The 20,903-nt window shown below is 49.6% G+C and overlaps 1 protein-coding gene across 2 annotated transcripts in view; it reads right to left on the bottom strand.

The window, feature by feature from the left end:
- Nucleotides 1-20,903, bottom strand: part of LOC139371103 (zinc finger protein 423-like) — a 155,382-nt gene that overhangs the window by 118,085 nt on the left and 16,394 nt on the right. For both annotated transcript variants that reach the window (XM_071111179.1, XM_071111188.1), the window contains exon 2: nucleotides 8,576-8,638. In XM_071111179.1, the coding sequence (XP_070967280.1) occupies nucleotides 8,576-8,638 (63 nt within the window). The remainder of the gene's footprint in view (nucleotides 1-8,575; nucleotides 8,639-20,903) is intronic.

The raw sequence follows: 20,903 nt of genomic DNA, 5'->3' as shown, positions 1-20,903 counted from the left end.
TGTTATCATTCACACAGCAACACCACCCTCACAGGCAAAGACAAAACACACTACAATATTACCCAACCAGACGCACACACACCTAGATGTGCCGTAATGTGTGCTGAGGTCATTACTAATAAGGCTCTGCAGAGTCGTTTGAGACGCGCAGAGTGTTTTCAAACATAATTCAATTTGAGGGGAGGAAACCAAAATGAAATGAGGGCTTATGTTGGAAGTGGTGTCCAAGGAGACTAATGATTTCTAAATGGCCATTCAGATGAACAAGGCCTCTTTATGCCCCCAGATATATTCTGAGAGACCATATTTCTCATCCAGACAGCCTGCTTTCTGCCTACCTGTCTGCTAGGTTGGAGAGCTAAACATGCACAGTGCTCTGTCAATGGTTAATGCAATGACAGCCCTGCTAGTGGCCAGTTTTCCTCTGCAAATAGTAAACGATAATGTTCCTAGATATCATGTAGCAAACACAAATGGCATGTCTGTGTGAGGTTAATAAGGTCGTAGGTCAAACACCTTTCTCTGTTAGGCATACATGGCAGCGGGTATTCTGACAAGATAGTTGTGGAGATAATGATTGATGCGTTTCATCTTAAAATACATGCCGTTTAAACTCAATGCTCCTGACCACTGTCTGCATAAAACAACAATACCTACCCAAGAACAAATTTTACCCTCAAAGGCAGTTTTAACATTACATTATCCTATACCCCCTCTCCTCCTCTACTTTTGCTTTCATATGTTTGTTTTATCCCTCATTTAATAGTCCACTCCTGGCTGCCCCACTCCCCGGTATCCCATCCAGAGTAGGGACACTTAATGAGGGCCTAGGGCTTCCAGGGGTGGAGGAGTGTTGGGGACACAGGCAGGGTCTGCATGGCGTGCAGTGGTAATCCCAGCAGCACACGTCATGTCTCCCTGTGCCAGCTGGAGCTCCTGTCCCCCACTCTGCGGAGAGCCATTATCTCTGAGTCACAGACCGTCACCACGCCAAGAGGCAAAAACACACAAAAAACAAACACTCATACACACATTTACACAAACACATAGTACACACGCACACACATTTACATACACACACAGTCAGATAAAATTAACTCACATACACAAACACGCACCAGACTTGCGTTCAAAAACTATTTCAAATATCTCAATTACTTTCACATACATTGGAAGTAAGTATTCAGATACTTTTTATTTGAAAATACAAGTAGTTAAATGTAAAATGTATTTGGAAATAAACTTGGAAAGTATTTAAAATACTCAAATACATTGACTCGAATACACTCCCATGCAGTTAACCTAGGTATTTGAAAAGACTATTTGAAATAAGTATTTAAAAATACTGTCAAATACAATTTGGCAGACTATTCACATACTTATTTTGGGCTGAGACAATGTACAATCTCCATATATCCCCCCTCAAAAAATCACCTGGGACAGATAATGGGGTAATGGTCAGAAAGAGAAGATGGGGAAAGTGGAGAAACACTTGGAGAAGAGGTGTACATTTAAGAAGAGACCAGTGGAGTTAACAGAGTGAGAACATGGTCCTACAGTAATGATAGGATGGTCATCTTAACCCTTCCCCTTAACATCTACAACTGGACTGGCACTTCCTGGTTGTAGAGGGGAAAGGAATCATTGCATACCAGCAGGTTGTGCTCAAAGTAATACTCTTACAATATACTGTAATAATCAGTAATTGGTTTTATTTCAATTCGCTTTAATGCTATGGAGATACAGTATGCTAAGAGTAATCATCCGCTCGTTGGCAAGTGTACTTTCAGATTTTATTCAACTAATTATTTCCTCATGAATAAGGTCACACTTTTCATATCTGCTGATTAAGCCTCATAGATTGTGTGTGTGTGTGTTTATGAGAGGGAGGAGGGTGTCTAATGTTTGTAGATAATGCCCCTCTCCCGCTCTTGCTCCCTCTCAGAGGAAAGGCAAACAGACATGTTTGTGTGGGGTAATTAGATGAAGAGAAGTGAATTAACAGAATCCACAGAGCAGTGGTGTTGCTGAGGAGAGGCCCGCCTTGCTGGGACCCGCTAATTACCGCTCGTTAGGTTGATATGTTTTTTTTCCTCCTGTTTTAACGGTGCAAAGCTCCAACGTGAGATGTGGAAATAATTAGGAGCTGGGCGATGTGGGCTTAATGGACACCGCCAGGCATGCGACGGGGGAGACAAGACAAGACAAAGGCAACAGCAAAGACAGAGAGTCTCTCTTTATCCCTCCCTCACTGCACCATCAGAGTACAGCGATCCCCATCTTAGATGTACACGGAGGTAAAGAGATCTACTCTTACCTCTTATAATCAGCTTAACGAATATTATTTGACTTGGAATAAACACCAGCTGAACTGAAATACTAGTCAAATGTCTGGGAATGTTCAGAGATGCTCCCTCCCCTCCGCTCAAAATGCTCAGAACCAAAACCTACATTTAAGTGCCTTTCGAGTTTTGACATTTAAAGTGAAGCTCGTTACGATCCCCCTGGCTAGTTCCAGTCCCAATGTCCTGACCTCTGGAGGCAGAGCAGTTTCCTATTACTCATACAGTGGGCACGCAACGGAAGTGAGACTTGATCGTACTGTACACAGAGGGAGAATACAGGCATACCGCAAACAGAATACAGACACTTTATTGGAGTCCTCAGAGAGAGTGAGTGAGTGAGTGAGTGAGTGAGAGGGAGAGAGAGAGAGAAATAAACTGTATGAGCGGATGGAGCAGAGAGTCAGGACTAGGTGTTGGAGCAGTGCTGTGAGCCAGGACGGAGGCCTGTTTGGGACACACTTGCGCTAAGAGAGGCGTAAATCTGCAGGACACCTGGCCCTGGGTCGCCCAAACACGGCCGGTACACCACTCCACCGCCATCACTATCAAGCCTGCCTGGGAGTTAGAAAAATATGAGCTCCAAGTTCCACAAAACCAGTGTTTTTATAAAAAAACAACAAGAGTACAAGGCTGCCTTTCAACTCTCCACAGCACACAAACATTCAAACCAACCAGCGGCAGCCAAGAGAAGTAAAACATGGATGGACTGCAAATAGCTCTAGCGGAGTATGTTTGAGAGGGGATTCAGAAGGAATGCTCCACTTCACTGAGTCAGGTACAGCACATAGACAGTAAGAAAAACAGGCCTGGTGAGGTACATGTAGTTGAAGTCAGAAGTTTACATACACCTTAGCCAAATACATTTAAACTCAGTTTTTCACAATTCCTGACATTTAATCCTAGTGAAAATTCCCTGTCTTAGGTCAGTTAGGATCACCACTTTATTTTAAGAATATGAAATGTCAGAATAATAGTAGAGAGAATTATTTATTTCAGCTTTTATTTCTTTCCTCACATTCCCAGTGGGTCAGAAGTTTACATACACTCAATTAGTATTTGGTAGCATTGCCTTGAAATTGTTTAACTTTGGTCAAACGTTTAGGGTAGCCTTCCACAAGCTTCCCACAATAAGTTGGGTGAATTTTGAACCCATTCCTCCTGACAGAGCTGGTGTAACGGAGTCAGGTTTGTAGGCCTCCTTGCTCGCACACGCTTTTTCAGTTCTGCCCACACATTTTCTATAGGATTGAGGTCAGGGCTTTATGATGGCCACTCCAATACCTTAACTTTGTTGTCCTTAAGCCATTTTGCCACAACTTTGGAAGTATGCTTGGGGTCAATGCCCATCTGGAAGACCCATTTGCGACCAAGCTTCAACTTCCTGACTGATGTCTTGAGATGTTGTTTCAATATATCCACATCCTTTTCCTCCCTCATGATGCCATCTATTTTGTGAAGTGCACCAGTCCCTGCTGCAGCAAAGCACCCTCACAACATGATGCTGCCCCCCCCCTTGCTTCACCGTTGGGATAGTGTTCTTTGGCTTGCAACCCTCCCCCTTTTTCCAACCAAACATAACGATGGTCATTATGGCCAAACAGTCCTATTTTTGTTTCATCAGACCAGAGGACATTTCTCCAAAAAGTATGATCTTTGTCCCCATGTGCATTTGCAAACCGTAGTCTGGCTTTTTTATGATGGTTTTGGAGCAGTGGCTTCTTCCTTGCTGAGCGTTTTACTGTGGATATAGATACTTGCGCACCTGTTTCCTCCAGCATCTTCACAAGGTCCTTTGCTGTTGTTCTGGGATTGATTTACACTTCTCGCACCAAAGTACGTTCATCTCTAGGAGAACTATTCTCCTTCCTGAGCGGTATGACGGCTGCGTGGTCTCATGGTGTTTATACTTGGGTGCTATTGTTTTGACAGATGAGCGTGGTACATTCAGGCGTTTGGAAATTGCTCCCAAGGATGAACAAGACACGGTCTACATTTTTGGCTTCTTGGCTGAAGTCTATGTAAACTTCCGACTTCAACTGTACCATTGTATTCACTATGCCTGGTAAATGTTTCAAAAAGAAGGCATGTGGCTCTCACTGTTCAGGAAAAAATGTAACACTTTGTGCCCTTAAAATAGCCACCGCTAATCACCATGGGAGGTTCACTGGGTTTACAGTGTGAGAAAAGGTTATTTACCATTTGTACAATGTTGTATGAATCTGTGAACCTCCTGAACTGGCCTCTAGGCTGTCAGGTGCGTCCAGTATGGGTACTAACAAAAGGACTGGGGTCTGGGACACAGACACAGGCTGAGCAGGTGCAGCCGGACGCAGCCCCCCCCCCCCCTCTCTGGGGAGCCCTCTCCTTCTCCCAGTAAACAGGGGGACCTATTTAAAGCAGGCCTCTCTCCACAGCTCCCCTGTCCTCTGCCAACTTTTTTTTTCAAAATACGGGGCTCCCCCCAGGGAGCCAGCAGAAGCACTGTGTACCAGGCTCAGTGTGTCTCTACTCCCCCCCCCCCCCCCAGAGAGGCAGGGAGGCAGGGGAGCGCAGCACCCAACACCAGCCCCTCCACCCAGAGAGGCTGATGAAAACCAAAAGGAGTGTCATGGAAGGGAGCGAATTAAATCACACACAAACAGCCTGACAGCTGCTCACCAATGCCATCACCTGTTCCAGCCCGTGGCTTCACACACACACGCTAGCACACACCTCCTCCTCGCACATTAAAACTGTTTTCCTGTCGTTGCCTTGGGGAAATTAAAAAATATATTATGGACCTCCAGAGGTTTATATAGGGAGATGGCGAGAGAAAAAAGGAAGAGGGAGACAAATGAGAGAACGAGAGAGAGAGAGACACGCGTCCTCTTTTTCAAACTGTCCTCTAGTCTACATCATCAAGATGTCCATACATTAGTTAGCGAGAACAGAAAGGAGGGCCGTCCTCCTGTGTCTCAGTCTGCCCCTTGTAATATATTCTCCTCCTCCTCCTCCTCCCTCCTCTCCTCCTTTCAAGGGGAAAAATAAAACCAGTACATTCTTTCCCCCGGACGGCTGGCGCACACTCAGGTTGGAGCCCGGAGGGGACTGAAAGCGTGCACAGCCACGAGACTGACTGACATCTCACTTTGCAGAGAGAGAGAGAGACAGTGGAGTGATCCAACACACACTGTTAAAGGGACACCCTGGAATCAAAAAAAAAACACACACTATAACCCAACAAATACACAGACATAACACACAAACAACGCACAAAACCGTCAAACTATCGTGGAAACATCCTCCAAATTACAGCACACGTGGTTTTTTAAACTAATTGAATCCCTGACTGTTGGATTGGAAGTCTGATATGTTTTCAATAACAAAAGTCTTTCTAGAAACTTTCTTCTTCTAAAAATGGGTGCATGTGTTGTGATGCTTATGCCTTTGGTGCCTGTAATGTTAGCTTAGCATCTCATTTAGCATCTCTGTCTGCTGCACTGTCCTTACACCATACTGTTCCTATAGCGAGAACACCATTCTGTTTCTATAGCGAGAACACCATTCTGTTCCTATAGCGAGAACACCATTCTGTTCCTATAGCGAGAACACCATACTGTTCCTATAGCGAGAACACCATTCTGTTCCTATAGCGAGAACACCATTCTGTTCCTATAGCGAGAACACCATTCTGTTCCTATAGCGAGAACACCATTCTGTTCCTATAGCGAGAACACCATTCTGTTCCTATAGCGAGAACACCATTCTGTTCCTATAGCGAGAACACCATACTGTTCCTATAGCGAGAACACCATTCTGTTCCTATAGCGAGAACACCATTCTGTTCCTATAGCGAGAACACCATACTGTTCCTATAGCGAGAACATCATTCTGTTCCTATAGCGAGAACAGCATTCTGTTCCTATAGCGAGAACAGCATTCTGTTCCTATAGCGAGAACAGCATTCTGTTCCTAGAGCGAGAACACCATACTGTTCCTATAGCGAGAACACCATACTGTTCCTATAGCGAGAACACCATACTGTTCCTATAGCGAGAACACCATACTGTTCAGTAGTGAGGTCACAGACAACACCCACAGCCCAATGGTGTAATGGCAGGGCCGGGGGGGAAAAAGGCCCTTCTCATTGGTGTCGCTGATGCAACGGCCAGCCAATGGCTGTGGGAGGAAATGAATGAAATAATCTAATTCAGCTCCATTACAGCCCCTTATCGGCCCTTTGCTCAGGGATATGAGACTACTTTTTCCACCATGAATCACAGTCCACATGGACAGGGTGCAGTGTGTGTGTCTGCATTGATTGTGTATGTAAGAGGTCATGGAGAAACCGTCACCTCGCAAAAATTCTGCCTGTAGCATAGCGTGTATATAGCCAAGTTATCGCTACTCATTGTGTATTTATTATTACCTGTTATTACTTTTCTATTATTTCTCCATGTTTTTCTCTCTGCATTGTTGCGAAGGGCCTGTAAGCATTTCATTGTTTGTCCACACCTGTTGTTTATGAAGTATGTGACAAATACAATTTGACTTGAGCATGTGTTGTGTGCTTAACCCTGGTGATCTCTATCAGACAGTGAAGCAGTGGGATCTTTCCAACAGGAAGCCAGCAAAACAAGGCTGAACTCCACAGCTCTAGTGGCACTTATTAAAACATCACCACTGACAGCCCCTCCTCCTTCCACAGAAATGACAAACGTCTGTACTACTATCCAACCCCTCCCCCCCCCTCTCGCTTCCTCACTCAATCTCACTCGTCCTCTCCATGCTTTCCACCCTCTCCCTCTCTTGGTCTACAGTGTCAGACCTGGCTCATTTTCTGTCTTTTCTCTTTTCCGTTTCTCCCCCTCTGGGCCAGGGAGGGATGTGTTGTTTTTCTGTCTCAAGGAGGCTGGGTGGAGGGTGGGATGTGGAGAGGAGGGGGTAGGCAGGCACCTCCTGTGGGACAGACCAAAGGGGCCCTCAGGGGTGGGGGGGGGCTCGTCCCTCAACCCCCCCCCCGCTGCTCTTTCCAAACTCGACACACATTTTCCAGAGAAGGGAAGGAAAAATATTTGAATTTAATACCAGCAAAAGCCTGCCAGTGTCCTTGTCGACATCATCTCCCAGGGAATAAAGGGAAGGAAGGTTTTTTAGATTTTTAAATAAGAAATGGCGGGCAGCCCCCCTGAGCCTGAACACAGGAGCACAAACAAACACAAGAGAGAGAATGATAGAGCGAGATTGTCTGTGTGTGTGTGGGGAAGAGGTGAAGAGAAACAGCAGGGAGGAAGAGAGCAGAGCTAGTGAGAGCACTGGGACTCCCCTTCCTGCTGTATCTCACACATAAAGCACTTTCCAGCCACCCAGGACCTCAGTCAGCACCCCCCAACCCCCCCACCAGAAGCCCCTGCCTCATCACACCCTCAGGGCCTCACTTTCCAATTCCCCCTCCCAGAAGCACCGACAGAGTGAGGGAGGGAGAGAAGGAGGGCAGAGAGAGAGAGAGCACCGTTTAGATAAAGAACATTCAGCTCTCTTATCTCTCACTGCAGTAAAATAACAGAATAAATATTCTCCTTCATAATGTTGGGCTGACTCAAAGACTAGCGGCCAACATGTCACCATAATCAGTCAGTCACCATCCTCATACCGTGTTCCGTAAAAATGGGTCCATTAATCTGCTGCATCATCTCCAGGTACAGCCATACCAATGACTCCATGGCTGTGACTGTGGGTCTGCACTGCATGTAAAGAACATTGAAGTGGGTGCCATGCATTAATCAAATGGAATCCTTAACAAATGATCTTGATTGCAATCACCATGATGCTATTTGGGCCCATCAGGAACCCATCCCACTGCTGTGCTATAGGCCCTATGTGAATAGCTGGATAAAGCAGGCTGGGAGGGAGGGAGGACAGGGGAGTTGATTCAGTGCAGCTACTTTACCACCAAAACCTCAAACAGGATGTGAGACTGCTGGAGCCCCAGAGTCCTGTCTGCTCTCACATGCAGGCCTGGACATTAGCGTCCTGTGAAAAGCTCTCTCTCCCTCATGCCATATCTCCCTCTCTCATCCCCCTCTCCCTCAGAGCAGAACATTCTGGGCCATGTGGAATTGATATTAAAGATTCTGATTCAGTGGGTAGTCTGGCGGTGGACCTGGAATGTGACATATAGAATCTAATCTGTGTCGCAGATCTGACAGCTGCCTGGCAGGCTGCACACTTCAGAATAACAAAGCGGATACCTGTTTGGACAGACGATGAATCCCAGTTCCCTGCAAACTCCGACGACTCGCCTTCTTCTACCGCTAGAGAGATGGGGAGAGAGAGAAGGAGGAGAGAAAGACAAAAGAGAGGGATGCTTAGAAATACATACAGTCTCTTTAGGACTACATCATTTTGTTGGTTCCTTTTAATCTACATGACAATGCCTTAAAAACACAAATGGTAGATCTCAAAACAAGTGTTCAATCATTCATTAGCTGGGTGGTTGGATGGGAGAAAACATCAAAGGTCTGTCTGTCTGTCTGTCTGTCTGTCTGTCTGTCTGTCTGTCTGTCTACCCTGAGTGACTGGGAATGTGTTCTCCTTGTTTTGATGTCCTAATTTCAGAGGTGTGAGATATGTAACAACAGAAACCAGATCAGAACAGGAAGGTGTGTTGAAGGTTTTCCTGGGCACTGCAGAGGAAGGAAGCACCGCTGGCACACAAACAGGAAATGGCAGTAGTCAGGACACAATGAGGACCCCCCCCCTCCTTCCCCTCAACCCCATGGCCCAGGGTATGGGCCAACAACAGTCTAGTAGAAGCCACGAAAACAAACTGTCAAAACTGTTTTCTTTATTAGCGAGAGGAGGTGGTAAAAAAGTCCCAGAGCTAGTACGTAGAGATGGAGTTTTTTTGTTAATGTGTGAATTCCCCACCTAAGTTGAAATAAAGTTGAGGAAAAATAAAAAGCTTATTCCACACCAAAATACTAACAGACCCATTCCAGAAAAAATAACACACTCCTCTTCATGGTCTGAGTGTGCAGATTGGACCAAGCAGTGGCCAGTCCATTTTCCCCTCATGCTCTTGGTTTGTCCAGGCAGAACTCAGCAGGGTGGTCAGAGTGGCCTCCTCACCAGACCAGAAACACTGTATTTCATATTCCCCAACAAAGCCAAGGGCAACAGACCCTGTTTTCCATTCTTCAACCATCCCATGTTCATTTCATGAGTGCGATCCAGATATCCAGAGTTGGGACCAGTGTGTCGGCCAGACTCCAAGAGGACTGGCCTTGTTGCTGATGGCCTAGAGCTAAAAACACAGCAGGCTCCCAAGCCCCTGGAAGACTAGGGTCAACTCTTGTCCTGCACCATAACATCTCTCTCCATCTTTCACTATTCCTCTCTATTTCTCTTTCTCTTCCCTGAGCTAGCCAGGACTGTCGAGAGAGAGTCTGAGCTGCCAAATGGCAGAGCTTCAGCTTGAGCAGTGTCTCTCAGTAGTACCTTTTCACACCATTCATAGAGTATTCTCATAGTACAGAAGACTCAGAGTTACTTCTCTCTGGGTGTTTCTGAGGAGAGATCACTCTTCAGGCGTGTTTGGGGGAAACTATGGGCTGGATCTGGACCAAGGTCCCATTAGGACTGTAGTAGTTACGGGCCCAGACTGCTCTTAGATCCTCCTAGAGGACATTTACTGAACACCAGGTATTGTCTGCAGCCTATGGCTCATACGTCAGGTGCTCAGGGAGGGATTCAAGGCACTATTTGGACTGTCATATACAGGAATTATACTATTTGGGGGAAAAAAATCTAATTTGTCACGCCCAATGAGGCATTTTCTCAGGAACGAGGACACAGTCTAAACCCCACTGTGTCATAACACATGCTAGATCCAATACAAACGGCGGTCAAAGTCTACAGTCAGTTGATCTTCTTTAAATAGTCTAGCCTGCAGTGGACCTGTTCATTCCTAAAAGACACTGCTTTCCCAGCAGAGGAGGTAAAGCACTAAATTACACCCAATCAGAGCTCTACTCATCCTCCATTTAGCGCTTCATTAGAGGGGGAATATTAAAGTGTAGTCAGGCAGAGAGGAGAGCAGAGCAGGGTAGAGGTGGTGAGATGGTTCTTTCTACAAACACAACTACCCAGTACTACTGCACTCAGCTACCTGCAGGCAACAGCACACAGCAACCCCATCCACACACAACTGTACACACAGCTCCCCAGCTAAAACAAGTGAAGCTCGGGACACTACCAGGCCCCAGCCTCCCACACAGAGCTATAGTGCACTGGGTGTAAATTCAGAAAAAACGTCCATCTCTGATGGAAGCAGACAGGATCATTACCGGCTTTAAAAAAACTAATTTAGAGATGGGGGAGATTACAGACACCTATTGATTGGTCTGGGCTTTCCTGGAATGATTTATCTCCAAATGTTGCTAGATTATGTTTTCTAACCTTCATTTAGATTCCATAGATTCCATTCCACTACATTTAAGAATGCAGAAGGCAATCATTGGGATAGAGTTCAGAGGCAATGCAGATGCTCACACTATACACTGAACCATACACCGTCTTGTTGCTATGGAGAGGCAAGGTAAGGGCCGGGGAAAAGGAGGGGAATGCCAGTGCTGACGGACAGGGGTTTGGGGCTTGGCCCTTGAGATGTGGACACAGGACGGGATACAGATGTTTCCCGGAGAGATTGGTCCTGCGGGCGAGACCTAGCCCACATGACCAGAAACATACAGCCAGCGGAGGATAGAGACAGACCTCACACCACGATCACCAGGCAGCCAAACAAAGCAAGAGAAACAGACAGAGAGAGAGAAAAAAAGAGAATGGGGGAGATAAAGATAACGATCATTAGAAAGAGATAAAAACACCATTCTAATAAAAGCGTGACCGTGGGGAATTGCTCGTCTTCATTAGCAGAGAGGATATATTTATTTATTTCCAGATGTCCTCAGCCTGCCTGCGTCCCATGTGTACAGAGCACTGTTCATGTGAACCCTGAAGCCAGCGGGAGGTAGAGAGAGTGGGAGAGTAGTGGAGGGGGAGACTGCTAAACAGAGGCAGAGAGAGTGGGAGTATGTAGCAGAGAGAGAATGTAAGGTAGGGGAAGTATATGCAGAGTACTACTTTATATACAGTAGGTCCCTCCCCTGTTTTTCAATTCCCTCAGAAGCTCTGTGACATCATCATTAACCTATAGTAAAACAGCCCTGTGAGAGGAACGGGGGGGGGTCTAATGAATCCAACATGTTTCAGTAAGTTACCTTGGATACCCTCTGTTTCCTACTTACACTGACCAGCCTTTGCCAAAACACACACCGGGGCTGTGAGAGAAACGGAAAACCGGTACCTAGAACTCAACAACCAGAATGGGATCCTCGTTTGCCCTCCTCCCCTCCCAGTCCACACACCACTGAGGTGTGGTTCAGCCCCTCTTTCACCAACTGGGACCATTTCCGCAAATCAGAACCTAAGTTACAGACTGGGTGTACTCAGTATTGGTGTTCTTCCCTGACCTTTCCACTATAACAGTCCCCTACTATCTCTTAACACCTGTCAGTATGATACTGAGAGCATCTGAGCCAGGTAGAGAAGGGTTAACTAAATACCTGCATGTTAACCAGAGTATCTGAGCCAGGTAGAGAAGGGTTAACAACTCCTAGCTCCCAGAGGAAGCACACTGTGTCTAGTAGCATCACAGGGGCAGGCTCCTCTCCTACTCCCTCCCTCTTTAAACTATTATTCAAGAGATTGAAAAAAACAAAGCTCCACACACACACAAACACACCCACCCAATCCTTGACACAATTTATTTCTATATTATTGAAATTCCTCTGTTAATTGCTGCTCTGGTGGTGGGAGCGCAAGCTGCTATTTGTATTTCTGGGCCCTGTTAAGCTGTAACATCATGACACACCAGCAAATGTAGCTGGGGTAGCGTTGCTGTCGGAAACACAGCAATCAGCATAGCAGCGAATGGCACGAGGGTAGAGATCAAACAAGACCACTCTCGAGGACCTCACAAACAGCGAGCGTGAATTTACCCGACAAAAAGCCCCTGTGCCCATAAGGGGGATGGGAGAACAGCGCAGTGTTCCAAACGCGCGCTTTCTAAACGAGCCCTTTTATTTATCCAAGGAATGGTGCGTGTGCTCCTCCACAGAACGCAAACAAGGTGCGGGGGACCTCGGAGCACACACCCAGACCCCGATCAGACAAAGAGCCTACCTCACTCAGCCTCTTCATTCAACCCCAAACACACACAAACAACTGTGCTCCGGTCTACCCCAGGGAGGCCTTGCATTGACAAAGAGACTGCTCAGGTACAGGCAGTAAAGCCAGCCTGAGTCTGCAGCCATGTCCTAGACCAGCATTTCTCAAACTCTGTCCTCGGACCCCAAGGGGTGCATGTTTTGGTTTTTACCCTAACACTACACAGCTGATAAAAATTATCAAAGCTTGTTGACTAGTTGGTTAGTTGAATCGGCTGTGTAGTAGTTCTAGGGCAAAAACCAAAAACGTGTACCCCTTGGGGTCCGAGGACAGAGTTTGGGAAGCACTGGGCAAGACCTTCTGTTAATACACTGTAGAACGCAGGGCTAGACCTTCTGTTAATACACAGGGCTAGACCTTCTGTTAATACACTGTAGAACACAGGGCTATACCTTCTGTTAATACACTGTAGAACACAGGGCTAGTGCTAGACACAGAGAAAGAAAGGACAGAGAGACGAAAGGCTGCTACTTTATGCAGATTGGATAATGAACACTAACAGAAGGACATGTAAAGGAGTGTGTGTGAGTGAGAGAGCTCTGCAGACCTAACCAGAGAGCAGTCTCACCTGGGCCCAGCTCCACTGCAGCCGTCTGCAGGAGAGGTAGACACAGAATACGTAATGTGTGTGGAGCCGCTCCCCTGGCCAGGAGGGGCGGGCTGCACAGTCCTGCTGCTGGCCCCCGGCCATTCTGTCTGATTAAGTCTTCTACACTTAAGGGATAAAACCTTGCTCTCCCCATCTCCCACTGGAAGCCATTAGCAGCCCCCTATTTGCAGGTCCATGAGTGTGTGTGTGTGTGTGTGTGTGTGTGTGTGTGTTGTACAGAGCACGTGTGATTGTATGAATGTTTAAATGCATCCGATAGTGTGTGTGAGTGTACAGGCCTGTGTGTGTATGTGTGTATGTGTATACTAGAATGTGTGTATGCATTTCTTTAAGAACAAAACTGCAGCCCTGCACCCTGGGAGCCTACTCGGCAGGCAGCAGCAGTTTGTTACAGGTTTACCGCCTCAGCCCTACACCCTGGGAGCCTACTCGGCAGGCAGCAGCAGTTTGTTACAGGTTTACCGCCTCAGCCCTACACCCTGGGAGCCTACTCGGCAGGCAGCAGCAGTTTGTTACAGGTTTACCGCCTCAGCCCTACACCCTGGGAGCCTACTCGGCAGGCAGCAGCAGTTTGTTACAGGTTTACCGCCTCAGCCCTGCACCCTGGGAGCCTACTCGGCAGGCAGCAGCAGTTTGTTACAGGTTTACCGCCTCAGCCCTGCACCCTGGGAGCCTACTCGGCAGGCAGCAGCAGTTTGTTACAGGTTTACCGCCTCAGCCCTGCACCCTGGGAGCCTACTCGGCAGGCAGCAGCAGTTTGTTACAGGTTTACCGCCTCAGCCCTACACCCTGGGAGCCTACTCGGCAGGCAGCAGCAGTTTGTTACAGGTTTACCGCCTCAGCCCTACACCCTGGGAGCCTACTCGGCAGGCAGCAGCAGTTTGTTACAGGTTTACCGCCTCAGCCCTACACCCTGGGAGCCTACTCGGCAGGCAGCAGCAGTTTGTTACAGGTTTACCGCCTCAGCCCTGCACCCTGGGAGCCTACTCGGCAGGCAGCAGCAGTTTGTTACAGGTTTACCGCCTCAGCCCTGCACCCTGGGAGCCTACTCGGCAGGCAGCAGCAGTTTGTTACAGGTTTACCGCCTCAGCCCTGCACCCTGGGAGCCTACTCGGCAGGCAGCAGCAGTTTGTTACAGGTTTACCGCCTCAGCCCTGCACCCTGGGAGCCTACTCGGCAGGCAGCAGCAGTTTGTTACAGGTTTACCGCCTCAGCCCTACACCCTGGGAGCCTACTCGGCAGGCAGCAGCAGTTTGTTACAGGTTTACCGCCTCAGCCCTACACCCTGGGAGCCTACTCGGCAGGCAGCAGCAGTTTGTTACAGGTTTACCGCCTCAGCCCTACACCCTGGGAGCCTACTCGGCAGGCAGCAGCAGTTTGTTACAGGTTTACCGCCTCAGCCCTACACCCTGGGAGCCTACTCGGCAGGCAGCAGCAGTTTGTTACAGGTTTACCGCCTCAGCCCTACACCCTGGGAGCCTACTCGGCAGGCAGCAGCAGTTTGTTACAGGTTTACCGCCTCAGCCCTGCACCCTGGGAGCCTACTCGGCAGGCAGCAGCAGTTTGTTACAGGTTTACCGCCTCAGCCCTGCACCCTGGGAGCCTACTCGGCAGGCAGCAGCAGTTTGTTACAGGTTTACCGCCTCAGCCCTGCACCCTGGGAGCCTACTCGGCAGGCAGCAGCAGTTTGTTACAGGTTTACCGCCTCAGCCCTGCACCCTGGGAGCCTACTCGGCAGGCAGCAGCAGTTTGTTACAGGTTTACCGCCTCAGCCCTGCACCCTGGGAGCCTACTCGGCAGGCAGCAGCAGTTTGTTACAGGTTTACCGCCTCAGCCCTGCACCCTGGGAGCCTACTCGGCAGGCAGCAGCAGTTTGTTACAGGTTTACCGCCTCAGCCCTGCACCCTGGGAGCCTACTCGGCAGGCAGCAGCAGTTTGTTACAGGTTTACCGCCTCAGCCCTACACCCTGGGAGCCTACTCGGCAGGCAGCAGCAGTTTGTTACAGGTTTACCGCCTCAGCCCTGCACCCTGGGAGCCTACTCGGCAGGCAGCAGCAGTTTGTTACAGGTTTACCGCCTCAGCCCTACACCCTGGGAGCCTACTCGGCAGGCAGCAGCAGTTTGTTACAGGTTTACCGCCTCAGCCCTGCACCCTGGGAGCCTACTCGGCAGGCAGCAGCAGTTTGTTACAGGTTTACCGCCTCAGCCCTGCACCCTGGGAGCCTACTCGGCAGGCAGCAGCAGTTTGTTACAGGTTTACCGCCTCAGCCCTGCACCCTGGGAGCCTACTCGGCAGGCAGCAGCAGTTTGTTACAGGTTTACCGCCTCAGCCCTGCACCCTGGGAGCCTACTCGGCAGGCAGCAGCAGTTTGTTACAGGTTTACCGCCTCAGCCCTGCACCCTGGGAGCCTACTCGGCAGGCAGCATCAGTTTGTTACAGGTTTACCGCCTCAGCCCTGCACCCTGGGAGCCTACTCGGCAGGCAGCAGCAGTTTGTTACAGGTTTACCGCCTCAGCCCTGCACCCTGGGAGCCTACTCGGCAGGCAGCAGCAGTTTGTTACAGGTTTACCGCCTCAGCCCTGCACCCTGGGAGCCTACTCGGCAGGCAGCAGCAGTTTGTTACAGGTTTACCGCCTCAGCCCTGCACCCTGGGAGCCTACTCGGCAGGCAGCAGCAGTTTGTTACAGGTTTACCGCCTCAGCCCTGCACCCTGGGAGCCTACTCGGCAGGCAGCAGCAGTTTGTTACAGGTTTACCGCCTCAGCCCTGCACCCTGGGAGCCTACTCGGCAGGCAGCAGCAGTTTGTTACAGGTTTACCGCCTCAGCCCTGCACCCTGGGAGCCTACTCGGCAGGCAGCAGCAGTTTGTTACAGGTTTACCGCCTCAGCCCTGCACCCTGGGAGCCTACTCGGCAGGCAGCAGCAGTTTGTTACAGGTTTACCGCCTCAGCCCTGCACCCTGGGAGCCTACTCGGCAGGCAGCAGCAGTTTGTTACAGGTTTACCGCCTCAGCCCTGCACCCTGGGAGCCTACTCGGCAGGCAGCAGCAGTTTGTTACAGGTTTACCGCCTCAGCCCTGCACCCTGGGAGCCTACTCGGCAGGCAGCAGCAGTTTGTTACAGGTTTACCGCCTCAGCCCTACACCCTGGGAGCCTACTCGGCAGGCAGCATCAGTTTGTTACAGGTTTACCGCCTCAGCCCTGCACCCTGGGAGCCTACTCGGCAGGCAGCAGCAGTTTGTTACAGGTTTACCGCCTCAGCCCTACACCCTGGGAGCCTACTCGGCAGGCAGCAGCAGTTTGTTACAGGTTTACCGCCTCAGCCCTGCACCCTGGGAGCCTACTCGGCAGGCAGCAGCAGTTTGTTACAGGTTTACCGCCTCAGCCCTGCACCCTGGGAGCCTACTCGGCAGGCAGCAGCAGTTTGTTACAGGTTTACCGCCTCAGCCCTGCACCCTGGGAGCCTACTCGGCAGGCAGCAGCAGTTTGTTACAGGTTTACCGCCTCAGCCCTGCACCCTGGGAGCCTACTCGGCAGGCAGCAGCAGTTTGTTACAGGTTTACCGCCTCAGCCCTGCACCCTGGGAGCCTACTCGGCAGGCAGCAGCAGTTTGTTACAGGTTTACCGCCTCAGCCCTGCACCCTGGGAGCCTACTCGGCAGGCAGCAGCAGTTTGTTACAGGTTTACCGCCTCAGCCCTGCACCCTGGGAGCCTACTCGGCAGGCAGCAGCAGTTTGTTACAGGTTTACCGCCTCAGCCCTGCACCCTACCATACCCCTTTACCACAACATCACCCTCCCATACCCCCTTACCACAACACCCACTACACTACATCACCCTCCCATACCCCCTTACCACAATACCCACTACATTGCAACACCTTGCACCCTCCCATACCCCCTTACCACAAACCCACTACATCACCCTCCAATACCCCCTTACTACAACATCCACTACATCACCCTCCCATACCCCTTACCACAAACCCACTACATCACCCTCCAATACCCCCTTACCACAACACCCACTACATCACCCTCCAATACCCCCTTACCACAACACCCACTACATCACCCTCCAATACCCCCTTACCACAACACCCACTACACTGCATCACCCTCCCATATCCCCTTACCACAAACCCACTACACTGCATCACCCGCCCATACCCCCTTACCACAACACCCACTACACTGCATCACCCTCCCAAACCCCCTTACCACACACCCACTACATCACCCTCCAATACCCCCTTACCACAACACCCACTACATCACCCTCCCATATCCCCTTTACCACATCACCCACTACACTGCATCACCCTCCCATACCCCCTTACCACACACCCACTACATCACCCTCCCATAACCCCTTAACACAACACCCACTACATCACCCTCCCATACCCCCTTACCACAAACCCACTGCATCACCCTCCCATACCCCCTTACCACACACCCACTACATCACCCTCCCATACCCCCTTACACAACACTCACCACATCACCCTCCCATACCCCCTTACCACAACACCCACTACATCACCCTCCCATACCCCCTTACCACAACATCCACTACATCACCCTCCCATACCCCCTTACCACAACATCCACTACATCACCCTCCCATACCCCCTTACCACAACACCCACTACATCACCCTCCCATACCCCCTCACCACAACACCCACTACACTGCATCCTCCACCCATACCCCCTTACCACAACACCCACTACACTGCATCCTCCACCCATACCCCCTTACCACAACACCCACTACACTGCATCACCCTCCCATATCCCCTTACCACAAACCCACTACATCACCCTCCCATACCCCCTTACCACACACCCACTACATCACCCTCCCATACCCCCTCACCACAACACCCACTACACTGCATCACCCTCCCATATCCCCTTACCACAACACCCACTACACTGTATCACCCTCCCATACCCCCTTACCACAACATCCACTACATCACCCTCCCATACCCCCTTACCACAACACCCACTACATCACCCTCCCATAACCCCTTACCACAACACCCACTACACTGCATCACCCTCCCATACCCCCTTACCACAACACCCACTACACTGCATCACCCTCCCATACCCCCTTACCACAACACCCACTACACTGCATCACCCTCCCATACCCCCTTACCACAACACCCACTACATCACCCTCCCATACCCCCTTAACACAACACCCACTACACTACATCACCCTCCCATACCCCCTTACCACAACACCCACTACACTGCATCACCCTCCCATACCCCCTTACCACAACACCCACTACACTGCATCACCCTCCCATACCCCCTTACCACAACACCCACTACACTGCATCACCCTCCCATACCCCCTTACCACAACACCCACTACATCACCCTCCCATACCCCCTTAACACAACACCCACTACACTACATCACCCTCCCATACCCCCTTACCACAACACCCACTACACTGCATCACCCTCCCATACCCCCTTACCACAACACCCACTACACTGCATCACCCTCCCATACCCCCTTACCACAACACCCACTACATCACCCTCCCATACCCCCTTAACACAACACCCACTACACTACATCACCCTCCCATACCCCCTTACCACAACACCCACTACACTGCATCACCCTCCCATACCCCCTTACCACAACACCCACTACACTGCATTGCATCAAGCAGCAATGGCGCAGTCCGCGGCTAGACACACAATCAGGCCTCATGTACACGGAACACACACACATCGTAACTGAATTATGGTTTGATCTCCGCACATAAGATGATCTCTTTACACAGTTTTACATCTCTATACGTTTATAAAACAGACAGAGAGAAGAAAATACATCCCTCATCTCATCCCTACATAAACATGAAAAAGGTGAAATCATTACAAAACTCCAGCGCGCTACTTCCTAGTTCTATTAGCCTTGTACAACAGGAGATGTGCTCTACTTCCTAGTTCAATTAGCCTTGTACAACAGGAGCTGTGGTCTACTTCCTAGTTCTATTAGCCTTGTACAACAGGAGTTGTTCTCTACTTCCTGGTTCTATTAGCCTTGTACAACAGGAGCTGTGCTCTACTTCCTAGTTCTATTAGCCTTGTACAACAGGAGCTGTGGTCTACTTCCTAGTTCTATTAGCCTTGTACAACAGGAGCTGTGCTCTACTTCCTAGTTCTATTAGCCTTGTACAACAGGAGCTGTGGTCTACTTCCTAGTTCTATTAGCCTTGTACAACAGGAGTTGTTCTCTACTTCCTAGTTCAATTAGCCCTGTACAACAGGAGCTGTGCTCTACTTCCTAGTTCTATTAGCCTTGTACAACAGGAGCTGTTCTCTTTTAGAAGCCTTTGGGTGTTCACTTCTCTCCAACTCACATACTGCACAGGGTCACACTGATAGCATGCACCCTGAACAAACCCCAGACCGACTGAACAGTAACATCTAACATCTTTTTACTGATGGTGCACTTGTGTCTTTTCAAACCAAATGGTCCTCTACGACCATACAGACACACCTCTCAGCTACAGGTGCAGCCAATGGCTTTTACACAGACACACCTCTGAGCTACAGGTGCAGCCAATGGCTTTTACACAGACACACCTCTGAGCTACAGGTGCAGCCAATGGCTTTACACAGACACACCTCTGAGCTACAGGTGCAGCCAATGGCTTTACACAGACGCACCTCTCAGCTACAGCCAATGGCTTTACACAGACACACCTCTCAGCTACAGCCAATGGCTTTTACACAGACACACCTCCGAGCTACAGGTGCAGCCAATTGCTTTACACAGACACACCTCCGAGCTACAGATGCAGCCAATGGCTTTACACAGACACACCTCCGAGCTACAGGTGCAGCCAATGGCTTTTACACAGACACACCTCTCAGCTACAGGTGCAGCCAATGGCTTTACACAGACACACCTCTCAGCTACAGGTGCAGCCAATGGCTTTACACAGACACACCTCTCAGCTACAGGTGCAGCCAATGGCTTTACACAGACACACCTCCGAGCTACAGGTGCAGCCAATGGCTTTTACACAGACACACCTCTCAGCTACAGGTGCAGCCAATGGCTTTTACACAGACACACCTCCGAGCTACAGGTGCAGCCAATGGCTTTTACACAGACACACCTCTCAGCTACAGGTGCAGCCAATGGCTTTTACACAGACACACCTCCGAGCTACAGGTGCAGCCAATGGCTTTTACACAGACACACCTCCGAGCTACAGGTGCAGCCAATGGCATCTTACACAGACACACCTCTCAGCTACAGCCAATGGCTTTTACACAGACACACCTCTCAGCTACAGCAAATGGCTTTTACACAGACACAGCAGAGGGAAAGACAAAGAGTCTTGGGTTTCAAGATAATTAATAAAAGATAAAGGCCTGGCTTGTTCTGCATGGCTTAATGGATTTTAATAGCTGGGAGAATGATGGGGACACGCACAGTGCAGTCTGCATGTGGTGGACCAAACCCCCCCCTAGGGAGCAAGCAATACTACTGACGACACCCATCTCCTCACACACAGAGTCCTGCTCACATGATCTCTCTCTCTCTCTCTCTCTCTCTCTCTCTCTCTCTCTCTCTCTCTCTAATTTTCCTACACACGCATTCACTCAAGAGAGACTCATCCACTCGATCT

The sequence above is a fragment of the Oncorhynchus clarkii genome, chromosome 2 (genome assembly GCF_045791955.1).
Source record: "Oncorhynchus clarkii lewisi isolate Uvic-CL-2024 chromosome 2, UVic_Ocla_1.0, whole genome shotgun sequence".
Classification (NCBI taxonomy): Eukaryota; Metazoa; Chordata; class Actinopteri; order Salmoniformes; family Salmonidae; genus Oncorhynchus; species Oncorhynchus clarkii.
The sequence above is the reverse complement of the archived record's forward strand: the minus strand, read 5'-3'. Positions and strand labels throughout refer to the sequence as shown.